The 27,211-nt window shown below is 40.7% G+C and overlaps 8 protein-coding genes across 11 annotated transcripts; 5 read left to right on the top strand and 3 right to left on the bottom strand.

The window, feature by feature from the left end:
* The first annotated feature begins 2 nt into the window (after nt 1-2).
* On the top strand, nt 3-2,692 carry adp (WD and tetratricopeptide repeats 1). Of its 2 annotated transcripts, none has more exons than XM_018106627.3 (3): nt 3-267; nt 337-1,114; nt 1,176-2,692. In XM_018106627.3, exons 2-3 carry the CDS (start codon nt 340-342, stop codon nt 2,387-2,389), a joined length of 1,989 nt encoding a protein of 662 aa, XP_017962116.1. In that variant the 5' UTR covers nt 3-267; nt 337-339; the 3' UTR covers nt 2,390-2,692. The 2 variants fall into 2 exon arrangements, with proteins under 2 accessions (XP_017962116.1, XP_017962115.1); XM_018106626.3 differs by having other exon boundaries at nt 333-1,114.
* Nucleotides 2,693-3,153: 461 nt separating this feature from the next.
* On the bottom strand, nt 3,154-6,995 carry lolal (longitudinals lacking protein-like). 3 transcript variants are annotated; one of them, XM_018105262.3, is made up of 4 exons: nt 6,854-6,995; nt 4,408-4,694; nt 4,108-4,194; nt 3,154-4,045 (listed from the first exon to the last, which is right to left on the bottom strand). In XM_018105262.3, exons 2-4 carry the CDS (start codon nt 4,507-4,509, stop codon nt 3,851-3,853), a joined length of 384 nt encoding a protein of 127 aa, XP_017960751.1. In that variant the 5' UTR covers nt 4,510-4,694; nt 6,854-6,995; the 3' UTR covers nt 3,154-3,850. The 3 variants fall into 3 exon arrangements, with proteins under 3 accessions (XP_017960751.1, XP_089117448.1, XP_089117449.1); XM_089261322.1 differs by having other exon boundaries at nt 6,827-6,945; XM_089261323.1 differs by lacking the exon at nt 6,854-6,995 and adding an exon at nt 4,803-4,827.
* Nucleotides 6,996-7,041: 46 nt separating this feature from the next.
* LOC108654152 (nitric oxide-associated protein 1) lies at nt 7,042-9,113 on the top strand. The gene is made up of 2 exons (XM_018105247.3): nt 7,042-7,515; nt 7,574-9,113. The coding sequence occupies exons 1-2, from the start codon at nt 7,042-7,044 to the stop codon at nt 9,038-9,040; spliced, it is 1,941 nt and encodes a 646-aa protein (XP_017960736.1). The 3' UTR covers nt 9,041-9,113.
* Nucleotides 9,114-9,195: 82 nt separating this feature from the next.
* On the top strand, nt 9,196-13,681 carry Naus (cortactin binding protein N-terminal like nausicaa). The gene is made up of 4 exons (XM_018105248.3): nt 9,196-10,249; nt 10,317-10,503; nt 10,566-10,702; nt 11,926-13,681. Exons 1-4 carry the CDS (start codon nt 9,421-9,423, stop codon nt 12,615-12,617), a joined length of 1,845 nt encoding a protein of 614 aa, XP_017960737.1. The 5' UTR covers nt 9,196-9,420; the 3' UTR covers nt 12,618-13,681.
* Nucleotides 13,601-16,158, bottom strand: Nup75 (nuclear pore complex protein Nup75). Its single transcript, XM_018105246.3, has 6 exons — nt 16,016-16,158; nt 14,775-15,961; nt 14,365-14,710; nt 14,108-14,298; nt 13,892-14,048; nt 13,601-13,823 (listed from the first exon to the last, which is right to left on the bottom strand). The coding sequence occupies exons 1-6, from the start codon at nt 16,040-16,042 to the stop codon at nt 13,692-13,694; spliced, it is 2,040 nt and encodes a 679-aa protein (XP_017960735.1). The 5' UTR covers nt 16,043-16,158; the 3' UTR covers nt 13,601-13,691.
* A 275-nt stretch (nt 16,159-16,433) lies between these two features.
* On the top strand, nt 16,434-19,385 carry krimp (krimper). Its single transcript, XM_089261881.1, has 2 exons — nt 16,434-18,360; nt 18,431-19,385. The coding sequence occupies exons 1-2, from the start codon at nt 16,551-16,553 to the stop codon at nt 19,084-19,086; spliced, it is 2,466 nt and encodes an 821-aa protein (XP_089118007.1). The 5' UTR covers nt 16,434-16,550; the 3' UTR covers nt 19,087-19,385.
* A 2,320-nt stretch (nt 19,386-21,705) lies between these two features.
* LOC108654163 (uncharacterized) lies at nt 21,706-22,568 on the bottom strand. The gene is made up of 2 exons (XM_018105261.3): nt 22,233-22,568; nt 21,706-22,173 (listed from the first exon to the last, which is right to left on the bottom strand). The coding sequence occupies exons 1-2, from the start codon at nt 22,406-22,408 to the stop codon at nt 21,909-21,911; spliced, it is 441 nt and encodes a 146-aa protein (XP_017960750.1). The 5' UTR covers nt 22,409-22,568; the 3' UTR covers nt 21,706-21,908.
* Nucleotides 22,569-25,469: 2,901 nt separating this feature from the next.
* Nucleotides 25,470-26,662, top strand: LOC108654157 (transcription factor HLF). The gene has a single exon (XM_018105255.3). The coding sequence runs from the start codon at nt 25,908-25,910 to the stop codon at nt 26,484-26,486; it is 579 nt and encodes a 192-aa protein (XP_017960744.1). The 5' UTR covers nt 25,470-25,907; the 3' UTR covers nt 26,487-26,662.
* The last annotated feature ends 549 nt before the right edge of the window (nt 26,663-27,211 follow it).

Genomic DNA, 27,211 nt, shown 5'->3' with positions numbered 1-27,211 from the left:
AACAGCCGAATTTCATACAGACATTTAATGTTTAGCCTGTAATTTTGTGTTTTAAAAAGTCACAGCTGCGAAATATGTTTTTATTGTGTCTAAATATATATGCACATACATGTAGAACAGCGCTCGGTTTGCTCGCAACGCGACACTGCAGCTGATTGCAACGTGTATGGGTCACTACTGGTAACAAAACAAAAATAAAAGGGAAGAAAAAAAAGTCGAAACACAGCAGGCGATGCGAATCGAAACGGACAACTGCAAACGGCAAAGGCAAGGCAACATGCAATAATAAATTGAGCAAGTTTCATAATCCTCTAAACAATTCTAACCACTAGATAGATAATGTCGAGCGATGAACTGCTGTGGCGTACTAAGTATTCAAGTTCGCGTTATCAACGCCACGAGAGCGCAGAACATCGGACGCCCTTGAATGCCAGCACGTTGCACTGGCAGCGTCAACAATTTGGCTGCGATGTGGACGAACAGTTGCGAAGGCGACTGCAAGCGTCACCGGCTTACATTGACCGTCTCGAGCAGGAGGCGTTGCTGACCGGTCACGATGGCTGTGTCAACTGTCTCGAGTGGACTAACGATGGCCTGCTGTTGGCCTCCGGTTCGGATGATTATAAAGTGATGATATGGGATCCGTTTCGGAAGCGGCGCGTCCATACTATAGACACTAAACATCTGGGAAATATATTTTCCGTCAAATTTCTGCCGCGTCATAACAACAGCATTGTGGCCACCTGTGGCGCTGATAAATATATCTATGTTTATGACATAAATCATGGGGATTCGACGCTGTTCACCTGCAATTGTCATACGATGCGCGCCAAGCGCTTGGCCACTGCGCCAGACTCACCGCATATATTCTGGTCCGCCGGCGAAGATGGCAGCATCCTACAATTGGATATGCGTGAGGCGCATCGCTGTCGCGGCCCCGATGATCAGCAGCAGTCGTCGGGTGGCGTACGACTGCTCAGCCTGTGCACTCAGGTTGAGTCCACAACGGAAGCCAAGTGTCTGGCCATTAATCCAAGACGTACCGAGTACCTGGCCGTGGGTGCCAATGATCCCTATGCACGACTCTTCGATCGACGAATGCTGCCAGGCGAAGGTAATTGCAGATCTGTATCAAGTGCTCAACCAGTATATGAATTTTTCTGTCTACCTTTCAGCAAGCAGCTGTGTGTCCTACTTTGCGCCGGGACAGATTGTACAGAATATCAGTCGCAACATCATCCACGAATCCCGCACCGTTACCTATCTGACTTTCAACAGTTATAACACAACGGAGCTGCTGGTGAACATGGGCTGTGAGCATATCTATCGCTACGATTTACACAATGCCACACCACCAATATTCTACGACCTGCCCGAGTACACAGCAGCGCCACCAGCAGTGCAGGCGGAGCAGGAAGAGGTTTCCGATGCGGCGAACAGTAACGGTGCTAAGCTGGAGATACGAACCAAGAAGGAGCAGAAACGTCGCACATTGCCAGCGAGAATCGAGCGGCACAAGAAACTAGGCAATGAGCAGTTGGAAAATGGAAAATTGCTGGCTGCGATTGATACGTATTCTGCGGCTCTGGCTGAATATCCCCAGGGCGAGGTGCTTTACTTGAATCGGGCTACAGCATTGATGCGCCGTGGCTGGTTTGGCGATATATATGCAGCGCTACGAGATTGCCACGAAGCGTTACGATTGGATCCCACCTACGTGAAGGCGCATTTTCGATTAGCGCGTGCCCTACTCGAGTTGCACCGGCCTAACGAAGCGGACAAGTGCCTGCAGGAGCTAATACAACGGTTTCCCAGCTTCGCCAATAACCATGGTGTGCTCATGCTGCACAAGGACATCAATGAGAATCGTCTGCAGCAGGAGCAGCAGCAATCGCAAGAGATCGGAGCTCATATGTCCGATCACGAGCCCAATTTGATTGAGAGCGGATTACGCTATTTGCGCCTGACCGACGATGACTATGCCCAACGTCGCGCTGCCAAGGACTACAAGCAGCGCTATGTGGGCCACTGCAACACCACCACGGATATTAAGGAGGCCAATTACTTGGGCCTGAATGGCGAGTTCATTGCCGCTGGCTCCGATGATGGCAACTTTTACATCTGGGAGGGCGACACCGCCAAAATTCGAGCCGTCTACCGTGCCGACAGTGCCATTGTTAACTGCGTGCAGCCACATCCGAGCATTTGCATGCTGGCCACCAGTGGCATCGATCACGACATCAAAATCTGGTCGCCGTGTGCGCCGAGCGCCGACGAGCGGCCCAATCTCATCAAGGACGTGACGCGCTACGTTGAGGATAATCAGGAGAAAATGCGCACTGATCCGTTCGAGCCGAATACGCGAAATGCGTATTGTTTTAATAATTAGATTTTAAGCACATCTAGTATAATGTAAATTAATTTTTTAAAATTGAAATTGCAATACAACCTCTGCAATACTTGGCCACACTTCACCGATCATGCCTGCTCTAAAGATATAGTCGAAATATATATATGGAAAACCTGGTGTAATCCGCGCGAAGTGCCATCGATTTTGTTAAATTGTCAATAATATATAAAACGGAATGGAGAAATGTATACATATTTGTATATATATGTGGGAAATATAATAATATGGATATGTCATGTACGAAATCAAAGTAATAAAATTCAAAGAATTGCAACATTTAAATTGATTTGTTTTAGCCAAGTTTACAAGCCATTTGCATTTCAGCCCAATTCCCCAAGTTATCAAGATGGTTATATTTTTATTTTTTGGAATTATTCTGTTTATTTATCGTAGTTATTTAAATCTATGCTCACATGTATACATATACATACATATAAATATTTTACTTTATGTAATAATATTCAAGTATCGTTTTTCTTGTTTTGTTGTTTTTAAATTTTTCATCAAGTTTATGTGTAATCTTTAGAAAACTAAGTAGAATTGATAGCTTTACATGAAAGTTTCTATCTTTATATCGCAAACGGTAAACGTTATTGTTGTTGTTCTGTTGTTACATATATTTTAATGGGATGAAAGTTTAACTATATTTCTTTTCCAAACAAAGTAATGTAATTAAAATATTGCATTCGAAATTTTGAAAATTTATTTGTTATCAATTTGTTTTCTTTCTGTCCTTAAGTGTGTTTGTGTGTGTGTGCGTGAGGAGGGTGAAACGTTGTGGATTTTAGTTAGTGGCTTAAAATCTAACTGAATGTGTTGTAAATATTCGCTGCCGTGCGGATGATCTTTAACTTCCTACTTGCACATTTTTCACATTACATTATGTATATAACTATGTTTCTATATATTTTTAGTTTTTGTTTATTTTTTTTTCATTTATGAGTTTTCTTTTATTTACTTTACAAAAGTGCGTACATTTTCATTCCTTTGTTATGCAGGGTTGTCCATATTTTGCTTTTTATACAGTGTTTTGTGTGTTTTATTTTTAAGAATAGTATATTACAAACTATTTTATGATGAAATTAAAAATACGATTCAAATCAAATTCAATGGGTCGACAGTGTTCATAAATATTGCAAATTTGTGTTTGATCTAGTTAAGGGGGAGGGATATAGGGCGGTGTCAGGGGTCATAAAATCGTAAACGTTACTTTTAAGTTTGAACTATTCGTAAATTTGTCAACTTTGTGTGCTTATGGGTGTGCATTGAGTTTTGAAATGAACTTTGTGTCTCTGTATATCTCAAATGTTGTTGTTTTTCTTGTTGTTTAGCTATGTTCCACTATTTTTTTTTTTCGTTCTGTTGTTGGAATTTTGTTTTCTTGCTTGCGTATATAAGTTTCTTATAGTGTTTATATTTTGTTTATTTGTTTAAATACCATCAACCCTCCCGCTTTATAGAACTAGGTGTCTCTGCAAGACCTTTCACTTTAAGTCGATCAGCCGTTTTTAGAAATGCTGGCAGCTGTTCTTGCGATACATTCACTTCACCGGCATACATAAACTCGAGTATTGCCTGCAGGTGTATGTAGGACACATCTTTCAGTATGATGATTGGATGCTTTGAGGGATTTTCCTGCAAATCAAAAGTAATTATATGAAATTATAAGTGGAATCATATATTGAAATATGACTTACCTCTAATAGCGCCTTGAAATAGGGACTGCAAGCTGAAAGCACCATTTTATGTGCCTTGCAAGTTTGGCCTTCGCAGGCAAGTGTTACCTGAACAGAAAACGGAGTAAAGTTTAGTAAAGAATACAATCAAATAATACGCATAAAATAGGAACAGAATAAGAAGAATGATGTATGATGAAGTATAAATGAACTCTTGTTAGTCATTTCAGTATTATAGTGAGATAGATTGGTGGATTGCTTGGCTTTTGATAAATGAAGTGGTTAATGTAGTAGGAGATATTTCAAAAAGTCAAAACTTACATCTGTGAAACTCTTCTCATCACGCAAGTGACGGAACGAGGTCACCATATTCGTTTGAAAATCGTTCCATTTTAGAAAAAACTGTTGGTCCGACGACATCATGTAGAAGCTTTTGTATTATTTATAGGTTGTTGTTTTTTTGTTATAGCCTGGAGAGCGTTTGAAGAAAACGCGCGCTCAGAGTTCTGATACACAGGCAGGAGAAATACAATTTAGACGTACGGCCAAAAGACTTTAGTAAACTATCTCTTAGCTTCACTGATGATCTTAAAGGTTCTCCTTGAGTTCTGCAAATAAAAAACAAACAACGTTAATGGTATGGTACAAAAAATATATATGTATATATAAACAAAACGTGACTTTTAATAGCTCGCGAATACAAAATAAGCACAAACTTGGCGAAATTTCACACAGTTCGCATCGAGTGTGACCGTCGTGAGAGCACCGAGCGCCGAGCCAAACTTGCAAATTGCGAAAGAGTAGGCAGCCGCGCTGACGCTGTCGCTGTCGTCTACACTATCGCTGGCGACGTCTTAAGCGTTGCACAACGACAACGACAACGCCAACTGACGAAGACGACGATCCACAGCCAAAAACATTCTATATACAATAGCAAAAAGTATTTTGCGCAGACGCAATGTGCAGTTACCGGGCATGGAATGTACTGAGCGTGTGTGTTGGAAAATGTCAAATGTGCAAAGTTGGCCCGCAGTAACACAAGTAACAAATAAGAAAAAAAGGAATAACAACAAAAGAGCGACAAAGGTTAAACAAAATATCAAAGACTCGCTTACTTGAGCGCGCTCACACTGAATGCCTTTCACTTTTCAAGGCAATTTCTGCATTTTAGTCATTTGCGTTGCTTATTTGAAATATTTTTTTTGCTCTCGCACAGTGTGCATGATATGTACATATATATTTATATACATATGTATGTTATGTGAATATAAGAATATTTTAAATATATACACACAAGTCAGCTGTTCCTTTATTGTGTATGCAAACGTTGACATTTTTGAAACAATTTTATTGAAATTAAATTATTTTCGAAATAAGATAAGTAACTTTACTACGGTCAACGCTCCACTGTGCAGACAACATGTGTTGTGCTGTTGCGACAGTCGCTGGGACCAGCTTGTCGACACTTCCATATGCGCTACACTTGCGCCGGCTCTGTGTGGGCGGCCTGAGATCGCAGCAAAGTAGCGCGTACAAACTTCGTCTAAGTATAAGCTTTACAGCAAAGGCAAAGGCTCACACATACTTGTAAATATACATATATACACAAACTCAGCACACACATACACTTGGTTAGGCGCTCTCAACTTTCAACTGCCGTTATGATTTCGCAATTACATTACAACAGCAACCATAACAACAACAACACAGCGACAGCAAAGACGGCGAGGGTAGACATTTGTTGGAAATTTCAATTGCATTTGTGTGCGTGCATTTTTAAAAATGCAACTGTCTCTCTCACTTGCACTAGTTTAGAAGCAGTTAAGCAGCGCGGCAGCAATAAGATAAGTTGTTGCTGTTGACTGATGTTGAAATTGTCTAATTTGTATTACTATTGGTCGGCGGAGTATTGATTTTTCCCCCTTTCTGTTTACACACGAATAGTCAGAAAAAACACCCACAATCGCATGCATATGTTTATTTCTTCATTAAGAAAAAATACCAGTTTTGAAACTGAGAAAAGACAACAGAGAAGAGTGAAAGAGCGAAAGAGTGACGGCAGCCACAATAATTTGAAACGAGTTCGAACGAAAGTTGCAACACTCACAAAATTGATGAGCCGCCGCTCTCGCAAATGTTGTTGCTGCTGTCTCGTGTATTACTCAACATGGCGCTCACAACAACAATATTTGATGAGGCGAAGGAACGAACGAACTACTCGAAATTCACTGAAGAAGAAATGTGCGAGAGTCGTTGTTGCTGCTGCCTCCTAGACAATGGCGGCGGCAGAGCCAGCGGCAGCAGCGAGGGCAACAGCGGCGGCACACTCAACAACTCTTCGTGGCATGCCACAACAACAAATGTTCGGGTTAATATTGCATTGGTAATTTGAATTTTGCACGTTCTGTTTCTCTGTCATATTTGGATTTGTTTATGCAAATATTATTGTAATATGTAGATGAAAATTAGGTCGCGCTTCGTTTTACTTTAATTCACAGAGCCACTGACATATACACGCACGCACACGCACACGAACGCGATACAGCAAGCGCACACAGTTGCATACACGACACACACATACACTTGTCTTTTTCTACACTTTCCTAATCATTATTTAGGTTGCACTCTGTACTTTTACCAATGTGTATTATGTGCAATTGATTAATGATCATTGCAAATGCATTTTGTATGCGCTCTGTCCACGTTTTTGATTCCTTTTTTGTTTCAATTTAATACATACACGCTTTTTTAGCACGCACTCACTCACCTTCTGTACACGCTCTGCTTTCGCTAATGCTTGCTTTGCTGCTTTCTTTTTTCTCTTTTCCGACGAGTGTTTTTTTGCTTTTTCCAACGCGTTCATCAACACTACTAGCTCTCAGCACACTATTTAACAGCACTGACACTCGACAGTTTTATAGCGGCGAGAGTTAGTTCGCATGCCTTGGCCTTAAAATGTTAAAAACTAGATTTTTAAAGAAATTGAATGAAAATATTTTGTGTGTTTGGAAGAGATTACAAAGCACGACACCAAATGAAAAACAGAGCTTCCGTCAAAGGGCTTGGCATGCGGCACGGCAGCGCTATGTTAACTATGAATACGTACACTACAGCTCTTTCCTCGAGTACTATTTGGGACAGCGAAATAAATTTGACCAAATGAATCAAGCGGTTTTCCCACCACTGGAGGTCATAACTGCCCTGCAAAGTGATTTGGCCTCACCGAATCCTCCACCATACCCGCCCAATTGGATGGATGACTATGAGTTCTATGCTGGTGCAAGCGACGGGACGGGCAACATTGATTCAACACATGGAACTGCCGATGCAACAGTGCCGCCATCAACGGTGCCCTGCAACGGATGTGGAGCTCATTTACACTGTGCGAACACCTCCATGCCCGGCTATATACCCAGCGAAATTTTCAAAGTGATTATACAACAAATTATAATTTGTATTTCACTCTACATCATTTAAATATTTTTAGGGTCGCACAACAACCGAACTACAGACAATTACCTGTCAGCGCTGTCATTTTCTCAAGAACTATAATATCGCGTTAGATGTGGAGGTACCGCCGTCGGCTTATGTGGAAACGATATCACGAATACAAGACAAATATGCTTTGGCAATTATAATTGTCGATTTGCTGGACTTCCCGTGCTCCATTTGGCCGGGCATGCAACAAGTGATTGGAAGCAAGCGTCCAGTTTTCTTAGTGGGCAATAAGGTGGATTTATTGCCGCGTGACTGCAATAGCTATCTAACGCACGTGAAGAGCTGTCTGAAACAACAGTTCATAGAGCACGGTGGCTTCAATGCTCTCAATATTAAAAATGTCAGCCTTATATCGGCCAAGACGGGCTTTGGCATTGAGGAACTCATAACGCAGTTACACAAAGTTTGGGCATACAAAGGCGACGTCTATTTGGTGGGTTGCACCAATGTGGGCAAGAGCTCACTGTTTAACATCTTGTTGAACTCGGATTATTGTCGCACCGAGGCCTCGGAGCTGGTGCGCAAGGCGACGACTTGTGCTTGGCCAGGCACAACTCTGCAAATGCTTAAGTTTCCCATACTGCGACCGTCCGATATACGCATATATCAGCGTTATAAGCGTCTCTTTGCCGAACGGGAACAACGTGCAGCGCTAGAAAAGATCCGTCAGGAGCAGGCAAAGGATACGGGCGCTGTGACATCGGCTCAACTTATTGGAACAGTTGGACGCACCTTTGACAATCGCCTAGAAGTAGATGACGCTTTCGCAATGTCAAGTGGTACGCAACCCATCGTCACACTTAATGAGCGGAAGGCGGAATATCGGGAGGCCCGTTGGGTCTATGACACGCCCGGGGTTATGCAGCCAGATCAATTGACGCCGCTGCTAACGACGCAAGAACTGCTTCACCTGCAGCCAACGAAAATGCTAAAGCCCAGAGCTGTTCGCCTGCCATCCAAAATGTCACTACTTTTGGGTGGCTTGGCCCGTGTGGATTTGCTGGAATGCAATCGGGACTGGGTAAAACTGTTTGTTTTTGCCACCGAAACACTGCCGATTCTGATAGCGGATACATCGGCAGCAGAGCTGGTTTATAAACGATATTTAGGGACGCCGCTGCTGGGTGTGCCCATGTCAAGTGGAGATGAAACGCGCCTGCAACGCTGGCCGGGATTGCAGTGCATGGACAAGGATATTGTTGTCAATAATGGCGCCTTGGATAGCATTGACGATGGCAAACAACTTAATTGTGATATAGTTCTCAGCTCCGCCGGTTGGCTTGGTCTGTTGATGCCAGAAAACTCCGAGTGCATTATGCGTGTGTGGACGCCACAAGCGGCTGGCATATATGTTAGAAAGCCGGCATTAATACCACTGGCCGATCGTTTGGTGGGCAAACACATTCGTCATTCACTTGCATATAATACATCGAAGCCATTTGTTTTCCAAAAATAGTTGTTACTATACCTGTACATCAAACCAAATCAAATTAAAGTGGAATAAATTTATAGTGTTGTGAAACATATAATTTTGCAATTATTGAGGTTGTCCGATAATTAATGTGTTTAGCTAGAATCACATATTGTCACACCGATAAAACGATATTTTTGTGTACCATCTCTAACAAGAAGTATCCACTTTTTCACGGCAACAAAGAATTTGTATGGCATAGAATTTAGTAAATTAACCCACATTAGAGCCATTAAAATGCCATTTAAATAGTGCAACACAACGGAGATAAGTGCAATTTAAAGTTAAAACTGTAATTCAAAATTTACAAACTGCGACGCAGCCTTGAACATCAATTTTTTTATGCTGTAAAAAAAGCCAGGATAATGGAGCAGAACTCCAGCGCTATTTCAACCGAGCAGGACCTGGATGTCAATAATCCAATAGCAACTGCTACTACAGCCGCCTGCAGTAGCAGCGGCAGCGGCAGCGACATCAGTGCCACACATGAATTCCAGACCATGAAACCGGGTGCAGGAAATAAACTGCAACTACAACAACAACAACAGCAGCAGCAGCATATGGGTAATGGACGCACTGAACTGCCACACAGCGAGCTGGTAAAGATGCTTTACTACTTGGAGGGTGAGCTGCAGGCACGGGATGTGTGCATCGCTGCGCTACGCAACGAGCGCGTCAAACATCTGATCACACAGCTGCGCACGAAGCGCGTGCAACCAAATGATCCGTATGCATCGCTATTCCGAGATAAGATTGCCTTAAATGGCAATCTGATATCGCGCGAGTCCTCGACACAGGCCGCCCAAGCCGAGATGGAAGTCCGACAGATCATTGAGCAGCAAATGGAGCAGCAGTATCAGATGGTCAGCAAGCAGCGAGGCACCCATGTGCGCATGGTTAACATATTGACTGAGTCGCTGGAGAACAACCAGCGCATGTTGCAGCAGCTGGAGGAGGAGAGACGCAAGCACGAACACGATACCGCTCAGGGCGATGACATAACCTATGGCCTAGAAATGGAGCGCACAAAGCTGCGTCAACAGTTGGAGGCTGAGCATGCCCAAGTGACCAACCTGGAAAAGGATCTCAAGAAGCTACAGGAGACACTCGAGTATGAGCGTAATAGGCAAAAACAAATTGTGCTGTTGCTCATCGCAGAGCGGAAAAAGATTCTAATGAAGTATATTGAGGAAGGTTAGTAACATCTTAATCGAAATTTAAACGTGCAATATTTATTAAAAAATAAAACGAAAATTTACAGGCAAACGCTCTGAGGATCTAGCTCAAATACTAGCCGAAGAGAAGCAACGCTCGGATACCATTGCCGAGGGTCTCGAGGAGGAGAGCAAAAAGTCGCTGCGAATGGAGGAGGAGCTGGAAAAGCAAACCCAAGCCATGGAACTGGAACGCAAAACCCTGATGTCCAAATTGGCCAAGGAGGAGCTGCGGTAGGTGCTCCATTAACACATTTATCTCATTTTCTAATTGGTATTAAATATCTCTTATGCAGTGTCAAAGAATTGGAACAGGAACTGAATGCACTGCGCACTGAGCACGAGGCCCTGAAGAAACAACATCAACAGCAACAGCAGCTGGTCGCCAGTGGCTCAACGGTGGCTGCCGCCACCAAGGCGCGTCAGTTCAGTGGTGCGTATGGCTCAGCTATGTGGCTGAAATTGTGCTGTTGTAATTATGATTTAACCTTCTTCTGTTTTCTCTGATTTATTTGATTTACGAATAATTCTATATATACTTTTTTTCGTGTCCCTCTCAAAGATGAAATATTTTGTTAGAAAATATCTTACGCAATTTGCAAGGTGATTTGTGTTTTCTCTTTCCTTCTTTTGTACTTGTGATGACAACAGCACCATAAGCCAACTTGCGCATCTGCATCCCTCTAAAAAAAAAAAAAACCCACACACACACGCACACAGAGACACATATACATACACTTAATACACACATCCACAGGGAAAAGAAACGTCACTCAATGCTAAGTTAGTAGATTTAAAGAGATGTATTATAGTTCCCAGACAATATGCGAACCCAGCTGATAGTCGAGTCTATCGGATATACATATATATAATACCTTACAGATCAACCTTAATTTAGTTTCATTTACTATTAAAGCCAGTCTTATGTGCCCTCAAATTGTTGCACACGCTTTTATCACGCTTTTAATTCCAAATAACTTTCACACTTACTGCCCATGCACAGTGGTGCAAATGCCAAATATTTTGACAGAAATTATACAAATAATTCAGTGGTCACGGTATGAGAAAAATGTTAGTATTTTAATCGTTTTGATTTGCCTAATTGAATTAATTTCAAATATATGATATGCAAACGTATTAAATTAAATGATTTTGGTAAAATACTTTAAAAATTTGCAAGGCTTAAAATAAATAGAAGAAATTGATTTTTAACTATCTGAAATAATACTATTAATATACTCACTCATGCATATATATTAAATATAAATAATTTTGTTCTTTTTCGTGAAATATTCGTGCCATTTAGACCACTGTGCAATGCTTAATGATAACCATGTACTGTCAGCAAATCGTATAAAATTCAAATTATATAGACCATAGTTTTTAGGAGATACCATAATCAGGAAAAAAATATAGCACTCAATTGAACTAAGTTTTTAATGTAATTAATAATTATAATTATATACTTTAATGAGTGTAATTTAAACTTAAATTATATAATTATAGTATATAATATAATATAATATAATATTTAGCCGAAATACACGTAGAGGCTTAATAGTATTGAAGATTATTTTAATTGTAGCTATTTTGTGTATATATCAATGTAAACATTTAATTGTACTATAATAATCGATTGTAATAATATTGTTGCAGACGACGCATGTGCCGCGCCCTTGGTAAATATTGCGAAAATAGTTCAACCTACTGCGACAGTGACCAGCATGCCGGTATCGGGCCCTCAGACGGGCATTGCACGCTCCATTGTGCCGGGGCAGAACATACGCAGCGCCGCTGTTACGGGCATTGCCACTGTGCCAACGGGGACCGCTACCGCACCCACGGCCCCTCCAGTCCTGGCCACAGTCAATCACACCAGCAGCATTGTTGCCGCCGCAACGGATGCCAGCGGTGCTGCTATATCCAGTGCGGCTGTAGCAGCTGCGGCTCCACCATCTCCCTCGCCGGCTAAAATGCAGCCGACGGCGACCATACAACGTGCGCCGGGCGGCAAATATGCGGCACTGGCTGCTGCAGCTGCGCTGGATCAGGCCACAATAGCACCGCATCCACACCCTGTACCCATCGCTGTACCACCTGTGACTGTGCCACCAGCCGGTGCACGCGGCGCACCGCCACCCATACCGACGAAGCCAATCGTACCACCCAAGCGAGAGCCATCGCTGTCCCGCTTGGGCTCCATAACGAGCGGCAGTGCTGCTGCAACGGCCATTGCCGCTGCCGCTGCGGCAGCAACGGCTGCTGTCGCGGCCACCGCAACCACAACAACTGCCTCCACGACCAGCGCAGCGGCAGTGGCATCAGCGACCACGGCGAAGCATAATTAGACACCTTCCTAAACGACTTTCGACATACATATATATACGCGCATTATACCATATAGCATATAACAGAAGCGAAAATACTCAAAACCGAATATAGCTCCACATTATAACTGGCCGTAATACTAGTTAAGGGTATCCACGTCTGGAGACATATATATTTATATATATATATATTATTTTTTGATAAATATGCCAAATTCATACAGTCAAAATGCGTGAATTCCCCTTAATTTACTCACTTATATCGTTGAGGTCTTGAACTTTGAAAGTTTTTGCCTCGAGTTTTGTTCAATTTTGTTATTATTTATCGTTTTACAGTTAGCGTTTGCAATTTAGTGATTTTTAAAGGGTTTTAAGCAACAAATAATAGCCAAAGGGCTACAGTGTTTCGTTTGAATATTTCTCGGCTTTCCTTGCTGGATTTGTGTATGTAATTCCGTGTTTAGTCGTTAGTAAATAACATTTGTACAAGGCCGTGCGATTCTCATTATTATTATATATGTATAAATACATATATATATATACATATAAACTATGAACATATAGTAATTATATACCCATATATAGTATACGGAATACTCCATTGTGCTCTGTGCGTTGTTTCTTAGTTCTTAGGTGCGTTACCCTAAATATCCCGTGCAGCTATAAACACAACTATGTATTTAACCGTAGAACACTTTAGGTTTATAATTTCGTTTTAAGTTCGTCATAAGATTTTAATTTGCCTTACGAAACGATGAAGAAAACATAATCCTATAGACTAGCATGTAAAATTGTAATCCTGCTTACAAAAATTCGTCAACAGTTAAGTACCCGAGAATACCCCCATTTAATAATTTTATGTTTCTTAAGTTGCATAGCGGTCAGTTGCTTTCGGCCAAATGAGACAGTCTTAATTAGAGACAATTAGCATTGTTGGTACTTACATTAAATAATAGCAGACAAAAGAGGCACAATTAAATGAATGATTAGCAATGCAATAAACGTTTACAACAAATTACGATTACGATGTATTGAAAAGCGAAAATATAAAATAAACTACACTACAAAAGAAATACATATGTATATATGAAACAGTTAAGCTTCGGGTGCAGTATTCTCAATTATCGTTGCCCTGGACAGATTGCGGGCACATGCTAAACGCATCAGATCCAATATCTCCTCAACATTCTCCACGCGGTAGTCGCTGAACACAGTTTTCGAGGATTGCTGTTCGAGGTGGGCAAAGGCAGAAACTAAGATTAATTAATTACATATATTAAAGAGCTTCGACTTACATTGTTAAACTTGGCAGTGTTCAGTTTGTTGCGTTCGATAATTGGCACCAGCTCCAATTCCAGATGCTGGAGTATAGCAATAGTTTCCTTGGCGAAAATCTTGGGATCTCCAGACTCCAGCAGCGGCAAGGCATCAATCAACAGTGAGGGCCAGAAACTGTAAATGTAATACTAGTTAATCAACAAAAATATCATCAAATTTATAACATCTCTTACTAATCGGGCGTTATTTTTGAGGCTAGCAGATTGACAAGTAGCTCAGCACCAGACAAAAAGTCACGTTCCCGGTAAAATTCATAGAACTCGAAATACTTGGTGAGAAATACCAAACGGGGCGAGACAAACATCCGTGCTCCAATACTTGTTATAACATCTGGGCAGAGCATAACGCCAGTATTAGAATAGTGCTGTGAATGAATGATAATTTAAATTAGTTTTCAAAGAGCAGAAATACCAATTAAAATCATAGATACCTTTAGTATAAAGTCGGCTATGGCTGTAACTAGTAAAACATCTTTGGAGCGCATGGCCCATTCCAGTGCATTGCCATAACGCTGATCGGCATACGCTCGCTTCGATAGAACTTTGCAGATGCTCTGCTCGACATTGACCAGTCCACGTTCCTTGGCCATTGCGATGATCTTGAAGGCTTGCCGCTCGCTCTTCAGTGGAATGCGTGTCAGCAGCAGCTCTATTGCTGCGGATCCCTCCTGCTTGCAGCAGTCTAAATAATCAATGCCCAGCTGCCAGAGTTTGTGCGACGTCATTAAATAGCTGCCGTACTCAAAGATCATTGAGAAACGTAATGAAGGGAGATCACTATTGGATAAAAGGGCCATATTAATAGGTTATATATGTATGTCAGGGTATTCACGGTATTTACATGTGCTGCTGCTCGAAATATGAATTGAGCTGTCCCGAATGGTAGATCAAATCGATGAGATGTGTGGCAAACCAATGACTGTCGCCTAGCTTCTGCGCTTCATAGATGAAGAGTTTGATATCATGCTCCATCAGTTGCATAATCATGCGACTCAGTTGCGTCATCTTCCAGTTGGGGCGAAGCCCGGACCAGCGGTTGATCCAATTGGTGGCTGCAATGCGCAGCTCAAATGGCTTGCAGGCGGGTCGAGTGAAGAGCAGATAGCCGGGTAGAAACTCATACCAGTCCTGAGATTTCACAAGTTCGGCGTCCCAATGCTTGTTGCTGCCCGAAATCAGCTGCATGAGCAGCTCAAGTTGTGGCTCGGTGGCAAACACATGTGCGGCTAATTTTCGCTCCAAGTCTACGTGCCAGTACTCCCATTGGGAGCAAAACTTTTGCATTGCATACCCATCCTGATAAACGGGCATTGACTTGAGCACTTGGTCGGCTGTTTGAAATACAGTCTGATTGAATTTGCGGTGCTGAGAGAGAATGGCTCGTGTCACGTCCAGCTGCCCGAGCATTACGAGTGTTTTCAATGTGTCCCAATAGTTGTCGCATTCGCTGGCTTCTTCGGCCATGAGCAACAGGTCAGTAGCCGAGTCTTCCGTATCGGGAAAATGGAAGCGCGTCCACTCCAACAGTTCGCCCACAATCAGCTGATTGTGCTGCTGCTGTATGTAGAGGACTTCAAACAGATTCCACAAACACTCGATTGCATAGAAAGTATATATTGCTTCCGTGTGGCGCTCTTTGGTGGCCTCATTCTCTTGTACCTCTGGCGATTTCTTAGCGTGTTCCACCTTCTCGAGAAAACAACGGATTATACTGCGATAGGTTCTGGAAATTTTTAGGTAATCTATGGATTTTTTCGCGTCTCCCTTTGGCCCTTGGCTTAACACTTGTAGAGTCGTAAATGCGGCATTCGTTTCAGCAAGTAGACTACGAAGCAGAGGCTCTGTATAAAGCGTCGTCTCTTGAGCCATATAAATCAGTACTGGTTCCTCGCCAGCCGATTCACTTGGCGCGTCGGGTGTGCTCCATTTGACAGGCCGATAGGCACTCAGCGCTATTTTGGAGCCGCCTGGAACAAAACTTGCGGTTAGCGTATTGCCGCAGCGCATGGCAAGTGCGTCGCCGATTTCCTGAAGAATAGAATTATGAATTGGAATACAGTCATATATTTGAAATAGTCTTACGAAATGCGGTATGGTGTCCTCAGTCATTTTAAATAATTCTTATTACAAATTGAAGAAAACAAGCAAACGAGCGCGATTTTATATGCGGCACATGAGCCAGTGTTGATAGGGCCTCGCGTGTAATGCAGTGCTGAGAAGCTTTAGATACTTATCGATTATTTTGAAGGCTAGTATGCTGTGGAATTTCGTAACGGATTTTGTTTGTTATAAATAGGATAAGGTATGTAAGTGCATTGTCAGTTGGGATGAGCTGGAATAAAGTATTTAGTTTGTATTATGTATGTATGTATATAAAGATAAACCATTATTCTAGATTTACATAAGTTGCATTTGTGTTAACCATACGTTATATAGTTAGTGATTAGAGCTAATTTCAGCTGTAGCTAAGTTTATACACTGACCAGAGTGTTTATATGCTCTTTTAGTGCTCAATAACGACGTTGAAATGTTGACAGATCCAAAATGTTGCAGTTGCTGCTTTGCCGCTATCTCGTAAAGTTCTTTAAATTGTGTGATTCTGAGAAAGCATTTTATTATGGATATGGACGGTCTTTTGTCGATTTTGTCGTTATTCGAACGCAATGTAATTAAATTGCAACAAAATCTCAATACCTATCAAGTGGAAGTTAATGCTGTGCGACGAACACTTGAAGATAGCTGGTCTCACGTTGGTCGCGCCGATGGTCGTATTATTGCCGTCCACGACGGCCTATTGAGCAGCGTGAACGCAGTCAACGAACATATTATCAAATTGAATTTACATATCGATTTAAATCGAGCCATTGGAATTTGCAAGAATGAGGACATCAATAAAGCAACATATAATTATAAAGGAAATCACACAAATCTCGATGGCATTGAGGTGGGCGAACTCGACGTACGCTCTGGCAATACTAAGTCAGAGGATCAGGCCGAGGACTTTGCCCTACAGCTCATCACGTCAAATCATGATATTAATGTGCACAAATTGGAAGTACGTTCTGTCCATGCTAAGCGACAGGATGAGGCCGAAGATTGTGCTCTACAGACCGTCACGCCAAATCATGACAAGAACGTCAATGACCACCTGAAAAAACTGGACGTAAGCGTTAAGCGTGACGACCAGCCTGGTATTGTGGTGGGTGAACTGGGTGCACGCTCAGTCCCTGCTGTGCCAGAGGATAAGACCGAAGAATGTACCCTACAGCTCGATATTCCGAATCATGATATTGCGGTGGGTGAACTGGACGTAGGCTCTGTACATGCCAAGCCAGACGGTCAGATCGAAGAATGTGTCCTACAGCTCACCAAGCCAAATCACGATATTGAGGAGACCGAAATAGAAGTATGCTTGGCTAAGCCAAATGATCAGACCGAGGACTGTGTCCCACAGCTCGCTACGCCAACAGATTGCCTTGAGGTGGGCAAGCCAGAAATAGTCTCTGTCCATTCTAAGCCCAAGGATCCGACCGTCACGCCAATGCAGTGTGGTAACATGATAAATAATCAACACAGTTTTACTCCAATTGCCCAATTATTGCCCTTCCCAACTCGTCAATCGAAACTGTTGCCCCCAAAAGGCGGTAGACAAATGTCAAGCAATGCAATTTACGATCAGCTTAACAAAAATATAAGCAGCTTTGTGAAGGGCAGCGTGATGCAGGCCACAATGATGCATCTCAATATAGCGGACGATTGCATTTTTGTAGCCAGGTGGAACGAAGAATCGACGCCGATAATAAAGTTGCTGGAGTGTCAAGGGACGGGCCAGTTGCTGGACCAGTTTCCCGATTTCGGAGAAGTCTTTGTTGTCTATGATGCCCAAGAGCGGATATTGCCACGTGTTGTCATCAATTCCCGTGCTGAGGGTGGCGGCTATGATGCGTATCTTATAGACTATGGAGAGCATATTCGTTTGGCCGAAGACGATGTAATCCTGGCAATACCCAACGAAGTCAAAGCCCTACCAGCTGAGGCCATCAGATGCTTTGTGCGCAATCGTGAAGTGGTCAGCATGTCAAAGTTTATCTATAAGAACATACAGCTGCGTGTCCTAGTGAACAGTGGCAACGATTTGGAAGTGGAAATCCTTGACGATGGCTCGTGCGAAAAGACGACAGCATCCTCAATTCATATCGATAATCCTGACTTAGATCGTATAGATGAAGCCAACAATATTCCAAATATGAGTACAGAGCAAGAACCCAACAAATCAGTTCAAAAACTGTCTCCAGAGGATTTGGAAATGCTAGATCAAGTTGAGTGCAGCACCAGTAATGCGCTCAAGGCTGTGCTGGGCTATATACCAACAGATGAGAAACGTATTTGCCGACACTACGATCCAAAGATTAACGGCTGCTTTAAAGGTACTGACTGGCTGATAACCAAACGAACGTCCAACTAAATCTTGAATCTTGGTATATTATTCAATTTTAGGATCCAATTGCCGTCTGTTGCATCAGCCGTTTGCTCCGAATGGTGCCACCAAGGATGTCGAGCTGGTTGAGCCGCTGCCAGAGACTATTTATACATCTGAACCTCCTAGGCAAGTGGGCAGCATCATACGCGTGTTGGTCACCTATATCAGCAGTCCGACCGAGGTGTATGTGCAGTTCGTAGACGCTGCGGTGCCTCCTCTGGTGTGGAGCAAGAAAGATGTGCCCGAATCGCAGCGCAATTTCAAGCATCGGCCGCGTCTTTTGGACATTGTGCTGGCGCTTTACAGCGATGACTGTTTCTATCGGGCCCAAATCATTGAAGAGATCGATGGCTTATATAAAATCTTTTATGTAGACTATGGAAATACAGAGTTTGTTTCCATTAGATCGCTGGCGCGATGCACTGATGACATTAGCCTCAAGCCGCACCAGGCCAACAATTGTTTCATTGGAGGCGTTAAGCGCCGTTCGCTGGCCACACAGCGGCAAACCACCGAATGCGTGGAGTTTCTCAAAAGCAGAATCCTTAACGTAGAGTTAGATGTCAAGCTGATTGGCCAAATGCCCGATGGTTATGTGATCAAGTTAAAGGATCCGTATGCAGATTTGCCCAGCCAGATGATCAAACGCGGCTACGTGGAGCCAATATGTTAGTTCTAACTTGAGCGAAGCTTGTCCATCACATCATCATCATCATATTATTATTGTTATTGTTACAATTTGTTAATTTTTTTATTGTTAAATGCCCGGAGAGCATAGCGCACAGTGAACACTATGCTTCCGATTTATATTTAGTCAACGTATTGGACTAGGCAATTACATGTTGAGCTCTTTGCATTCCTATTGACTGAAGAAAGATCAATATGAGGAATTACATTTGTTTTGTTGTTGGATACTTGTTAAATAATAGACTAACAATTTAGACTAACAATTTATTAGCACTATACTATACGACAATGTAATAGATATATTAATAGCAAATTATTTTCATTTAGTTTCATAATTCTGAAACTGCTTTCTTTATGATTATAATTCTTTAGACTACTATAGTACTATAGTACTATACCAAATCATATGACGATTAAATGGTAAGCAGTTATGAAAGATATAAATTCAAATCATAGAAACTAATTTTGCTGTACTTTTTTAGATTTAGTGAATCATTTCTAACTGAAAGGAAGTTCTTTATTTCATTGGTCTTACTCAATGCCGGTTCTTTTGTATTTCCCAAATTAGATATTTTTCATTTGGGAATTGAACGAGATTATTATTCAATTAAAATTAAAAAAAGGCAAACTCTTAATTTAACTAGAGCTCGAATTTTATTTTAAAATTTTGCAATTAATTTGATACAATTTATTTATTTAGAATATTTTGTTTACCTGCCGGAAATTTGAAATTAAAATTGAGGCGCATAAAGCTCAGTTCTAAATTTAGTTGAGAAACAAAATATGTAAAGGACTTTGCTTTAACTCAATTAATAAATATTTAATATAATATCTATTCATTTTGTGGACTTTTTCCATATTAGTGAATCAATCCGGACTGAAAAGGATATAAAGAGAGGATAAAAGTGTTGTGTCTTGGTCTTTCCCCTCGCCTAACTGTAAATAAAGATTTAACATTTAATACTTATTCAGAGAACTGAACGAGATTATTAAATAAATATTCATAAATAAAAAACTCTTGATTAATAGGTGCGGCCCATTAAAAGTCATTATCTCACCCTAAGCTGTTGTCACAAAGCTTGAAAACAAAAGCAATAAAACAATAATAATAATTGCTCATAATGTGCAACAGCAGCTAGTTTTAGTCCTGGGCCGGGCTCGGTCAGGTCGTCGTTGTCATCGCCAGAGCCAGAGTCGCGAGTGCTAATAGATTATGCGGCAACGATTAGAAAGGCAATAAATAGCACCTGACGGAGATCACATGCGTGTACCGGTCACATCGTTGGGGAATTTTCAGGAAGTACTTGGAGTATTCGTGCAATAACGTCCACATTCGATCATTCTTATGCCTGGGTATAACGGGGTTCTGTTGAACTGCCATTAGTATGTAGAAGGAGGCATAGTGCATATTCCTTATCCACATGACAAGCTGGGTCGTTCGCTGATTAAGTGCTCCTCAAATAATCGATAAAAATTTTACGGAGAGTTAATTTAATTAAAATTCTGGTTTAGCTTTAAATATTTATACAACTTTGACATTTATTTACATAAGGCACAACCATAGTAGCTATGCGACTCTCAAGAAATTCAGAAATCATTTGGTTTCGTGTCTTGCTTTTTCCTCTCGCCTGCCTAGAAATAAATTGAACAATTTCTCATGTGGTAAATCTATTCGTTAATGCAGAGCACTGGAATTTAAATAGCAAATAAACCAGATTATCATTTAAACGTCACACTCTTGATTAATTATGGGGCGGGTCATTAAAAGCAAAGAAAAAAACCACCTAAACTGTTGTCACAAAGCTTGAAAACAAAAGCAATAAAACAATAAAAAATAATTGCTCATAATGTGCAAAAGCAACAAACTTTTGTCCTGGCCCGACTTCGGTCAGGTCGTCGTTGTCAACGCCAGAGCCAGAGTCAGAGCTAGAGTTAGAGCTGCGGGTGCTAATAGATTATGCGGCAACGATTAGAAAGGCAATAAATAACACCTGTCGGAGATCACATGCGTGTACGGCTAATATATCGGGTCATATGGGGATGAACAATATGACGATTCTTCGTTCGACCAGCTATGTTTTGTCCTGGTGAGGTTATGGGTAGAGAGGGTTAGGGGTAAAGGGTAAAGGGCTGGCACTCAGTTTAACCAAAGCCAAAACATATTCAGGGATGTGCTGCAGTGTGAACCCGAACAACTGCAGAGATCTATTGGCAAACATGTCAAATAATATTAAATTTGGGATAAGAATGAAATTTTAAATATTTTTAGAGATATACTATTATATTATATTACTATTCCTTTACAGAAGAGTAAGCAAACAATAGCCACAGTCAAGTCTGAGTTATTTAACATGTCTGGATTGTATATATGTATGTATGTACACATAATATATACTAGTAGGAAATACCATTTACCGTGGACAACACACCTGCTGGGACCACCCTCGGCGATAATTATATGAGAATCAAGCACAGGGTTAAGTGTCAAAAGGATGAGAATGTTGGGGGAGGCGAGAGACCCCTTGACATATGTTTGAGCCAGGCAACACTCATATAATGATGATGAGCCTGAACCACCCTCAATATACAGAAATAAAGTACACAATTTGGTTTAGTCTTTGCTATTATTTCGGGTTGAACAATAATTTGGATATGAAGGAGGACGTGAAACAAAACTATTTGAATTTATACAATGGATGCATTGGATGCCGTTGCGTGGAACAAAAATATTTTAACGAATTAAAAAAAAATTATAAATATGAAAATCAAAACGTTTGCCAGCTAGGCTGCCTTTGGCTTTTTAGCCAGCTAGCAACTGGTGCCACGCCTGTTGCACTTGTGGCGATGGCTGTTTAGGGTGCAGCTGCCGTCCAGGATGTCCGAGTTGACCTTCTGTAGCTCGGCAATGCGCTGCCAGGTGGCGCAAAAGTGACGCACGTTCCGTGCATTGGCCAGCTTGGCGATCGGCCCCAATGTGCGATATCCGTTGTTAATATAGCGTATGAAGCCCTTTGCCGACAAGTCCATGACGGCTGTCTTCACCTGAGCCTCCAAGTCGCCACAGGCAAAGGGTCTGCACGGATAGCAGATTGTGATTATAGATTATATATATGTCATGTGTCCAGTACTTACTCCTTGGCCAACATATCGACAATGTGATTCTCCTTGATGCCATTCACATATTTGGGATGATCCTGGAAAATGCGCACCATGTCCATGATGTAAAGAGGCAAGTGGATGTGATAAGTGTTCGAGTGCATCATCAATGTGGTCGGCTCACATTCGCATATCGAAGTTTCTTCGCACATTTTGAAAAGGTTTCGATTTTTTTTTCGTATTTTTGGCAAATTTAGTGGTTTATACTCTATTAATATATATATTTTTTTTATTGGTACATATATTTATTTATATATGTATATATCTGTATGTATACAAATTTGTGTAGACGTATAAGGCACGGCTAATGATATCTGTTGTCCACATCTAGTAGGCCTACTGGGTTTCAGCCCTCGTTCCAAGTGCTAATGTCATCCACTTACAGGTGTCATTAACAGTTTGTCCGGCGAGGTTTGCTTTCGGTTTGCTCTTCAATTACGAGTTGAAGCCGGAGCCGTACAAATATTGTAACAATTACATGTTCCCTTCTCTTTTCATTATTACCTGGTAATTTGCCTAATATATAAATAGATGTGGGCCTCCCACTGCATTAGCTTCGAGCTGACAGTCCCCAGGGGGTGTGCTAAGTGCCAATGAGGTATGTGAGCGATATAAAGAAAAACAGGCACAGAATGAGTTAAAATACTGTTTATTGGTTTCTATTTTAGATGTAATTTGGAAGTTAAAATATTTTATTTTTAATTTTGTCAAGTTATATCTAAAATATACTGGCGTTGTATTTTATATGTTCAAGAAAATTCAAATTTCTGAGCTTATATTTATTTAAATATTTCTGGTAGTATTGAAATATTTTTATTATAGCGTATGCAAATAGCTGAGACTTTGTTTTCCAACTAATAATATAATCTCAACTTGGATTACAATTATTTATATGAAGAACTTATAAGCATATACCAGATATAAGGTCTAGTATACTATTGTTATTGAGTATACATATGTATACTTTATACAAGTTCTGTTATGTTAAAGTAAAGTCTGGAATATCCTATGCCTATCTGCTTAAATTGATTTTCATCTATAAAAACTATTTTTTTTAAGACATTTTTCTTCAGCTCCTTAACAAAGGTTTCTGAAGCTCATAAACCACATTTATTTGATACAAAGATCTCAAGTTTTCAAAGCTCTTTGTCTAGATCTTCGATCAGTAAAGTTTTCTAACCACAATTAATGATATAGTATTAATTGTCAATTCATCGTCCATGGAATCCTTGGTGGGCATGTCAAAGTGCGCACGCCAACCTTTTAGCCATGCTCGGGCATTGCCTCTCCAACACCGTTAAGAGACACAAACGAGGCCAGTCAAAGGGTTAACTATGGTAAAACTTTTGCCAACAGATAATAAATTAGCGCATACATTATGAAATATTGTTAGGATGCCACCGTCAACTGTCGCTGTCTCTGCCTGACTTCCGGCCAGGTGGGGGGCGGTTAGCTTCCAACTGGCAATTTGCTCTACCTGGAACAGGTGACAGTTTCTCAAAGCGAACGGGTTGCCGAAGCAGCGCCACGAATGACATGTGGTAAAATGTTTTATTGGTAAGGTTATCAAAGCTAAACGTAAGTCCCATTGCTTTTTATTTTCCGCAGTCATGCTTCGGGCATAGACTTTTTGATGACTCTATAGCTTAGAGTAGACCCCAATGGCCTGACTGTGCCATTTTTTCTTCATTTTTTGGTACCCCAATGATTACTATAAGACCAACTAAATATCTTGTTTAAGTAAGCAATATATTGCACGTTCCGTCAGCAAGTTTAACTGATGTCGAGCGACCCTTGTGGCTTGCCCATTGTCTATTGATTGACAATACACGTGACTTGTCATTTTCTTTTGATAGCGCATTAGTCTGCCAGGAACTGCTGTATATGTAATGTGTATAAATATATCTAGGTATATCTAACATATGTGAAAGATATGTCAAATAGTCTGATATCTAAATAAACCGCTAGATAATTGTACTTGGCTTGAAATGTTTTCTCTAAATAATGACCAAGAAATATTATGATTGACACATATTTAAATTTGAATATTAGAAATTCTCTTGAAGTTTATTTTAACTAAATATTTTTTATTTATTTTTTTTTAAATTTTTTATACAGAATAATATAAATATATGGAACATTTAATTAAATTTTGCAAACAGATGAAAGCAGAGGTCAGTAGGCTTGTTAGAAATGACTGGTAGAATTAATGTAGAGTTCAAGTATTTTCGAAATATAAAATACGATAAAACTGCAAAGAGTACTTAAAAAACTTTTTAAATTAATTGGTTTAATTATTAATTAATTTATTTTTTTAACAATTAAACAAATCCAAAATTATTAATTACAAATATTTTTTGCAAGTAAAATATGCTGTTAATATAATATGAAAATAATAGACTTTTTCGATAGTTCAGTATTTTCCGTTTCATTTAAACAGAAATTATTTTAAACAATTCTATATTATTTGATTTAATTAAAACAAAAAAATTAAATACATACAAATATTTTAACGAGCTGTATTTAATATTTTATAATTCAGTTGTATTTCTTTTATTTTTTATTTTATATATAATATATGAAACTTATAGTTATATATGAAAACAACAACAAAATAAAATAAATGCTTTAAAACAAAATTCAATCAACGATTTGCCTTAAATCAATTTTATTTATTTTATATTTTCTTATTATATAAATATGATAAATATTACGTGCCATGTATTTATTATTTATTATAATTTTATTGATTTACGATTACAAGTTTAGAAGGCATTTAAAATTTACGCGCCTTAAATCGTAAATCAGTTACATTGGCGTTCTCCTATTGCGTTGCCCTTTGAACCCTGGGCCGACAATTAGGGCTTATTAACTTTAATCGTAACGTTTCATCTACAAAATGTCGTTCGATCTAGAGCGCAACGTGAAATTCCATTACGGTCGATTTGCAGGCACCCATCTAACCCATCTATTTGCTAACCCGCCCATTGCCACCGTCCACTCGATCGTTCTCATTGGCTGTTGGAAAAAGTTTTCAGCCCTACGCTGGGCCCTGCTGCATAATAGTTGGCCAACTCATATAACCCTGTCCGAGCTCAGTCCACTTAGGGCAACACCCCCAAAAGCAAAATCTGAAAGGCGACTTCCACATGTGGTCAACAGTTTTTCCAGTCCGTGGCTAGTTTCATTTGATTTTTTTTGGGTCCTGTGGCGGTCGCGAGGGGGTGGCTAATCAAACTAACCAGTTATATGAAACCCTTATAACTGTGCAGCAAAATAAATGTCATTCAACATGGAAAAGTGTCATGTATTTGACGAATAATTACCGTCAACATTGCGTGATTGGCTGAATCAAGCGGAAGGCGGCCTGTGGCGCTATGACTTAGATTTGGTCCCAACTGGTTTAGGGCTTAGGGTTGAGGCTTCGGCTTGTGGCTCTGGTGGTGGTTGGGGGCTGCCCTTTTGGAGCTGCCGTTTTTGTGTGTGACAACAACCTATAATTACTTGGCAGTCAGACCTTCGGGTGCAGCTGAAGCCGCTCGCTCGAATCAGGAATACGCGCCGCAGGCTCAAACACAACGCGGCCGTCGGCGTGCACGGTAGTCCCAAGTCCCAATAGTTTGTCTCCGGAAATTCTGGGAGCTGCTCACAATGTACTCGCCGGCTAAATCGCCCATCGTGGACGTCACCGAAACCATCTCCCTGCACAGTGAACTGGACGTCGAACTGGAGCCGAGCTGCAACACCAACTTTACGATACCTTCGACGCATAATCTGCGCATGCCGCTGCCTGGACTCGCACTGCCCAATCTTCTGGCGTCCAAGAGCAATGGCAACTTGGGCGCTGCCACGTTACCCGCCTTTGAATATATTGCGCCCCCGAATCATGCGATGCAGTCTTTTGATTTTCCGCTCATGGAGCTGAATCGTGTTGGCATGTTTCCCGGATTTCTGCATCGACGGGCGCGCGGCGAAAAGCGGCCCATACCAGATGCCCAAAAGGACGCCAAATACTATGAGCGACGCAAACGCAACAATGAGGCGGCCAAGAAGTCGAGGGACGCACGCAAGATCCGCGAGGATCGGATTGCGTTTCGTGCCGCGCTCCTCGAGCAGGAGAACTCCATACTGCGCGCCCAGGTTCTGGCATTGCGCGATGAGCTGCAGACGGTGCGGCAGCTGCTCGGCGCCACAGCGGGCGGCATGCTGGGCGTGGCTAGGCAAGTCTGATCCAAGAATGGATACGAGTGTGTAAATATGTATATGTGCAATTGTGTTTTGTGATCTATATTTATAAATAAATTATTATATTATGTAAACGACTACGATTCGTATTTCTTTCGGAACTTTAAATATCACTGGACCAAAGCTTTTTAGAAAGGTAAACAAATATTGATTGATCCCGATTGACTTTCCTATTGTCCTGTTCTTGGAGAAAGTGTTAGTTAAAAACATATTTTATAAGTGTTAATTATATTGATTTATTTTTGATATGGTTGTAAATATTTTTATTTATTTATACATACAAAACATGGCCTTTAAACTATATTCAAAACAGTTCAATTATATTAAAATAAATTTTTTATAGTTTTAAATTAACATATTTTTGCAGAATTACGAATTTATTAGTATTATGAAATATATTTTTCTTTATATATATTCGGAATCAATTGAAAATTTGAATTTATGTATTCAACAAACGTATTTGCCGGACATATGATATATACATATACATATGTATATTCCGTGATATGAACTCAACCGATCTACTACATAAAACCGATATTCTGTCTATCTATCTGCAGATTTGCTATACGTACATCAATACAGAATGTGCTGAAATTAATATTAATATATATTATTTACATATTAATAATAAAATATCAAGTTATTAGATGACTAAGTTTGATTATGATCATATGACTTCTAGAAGTTTTAAAAGGATATTTTTATTT

The sequence above is a fragment of the Drosophila navojoa genome, chromosome 5 (genome assembly GCF_054131105.1).
Source record: "Drosophila navojoa isolate 15081-1374.11 chromosome 5, UAZ_NAV_1.0, whole genome shotgun sequence".
NCBI classification, from domain to species: Eukaryota; Metazoa; Arthropoda; class Insecta; order Diptera; family Drosophilidae; genus Drosophila; species Drosophila navojoa.
The sequence above is the reverse complement of the archived record's forward strand: the minus strand, read 5'-3'. Positions and strand labels throughout refer to the sequence as shown.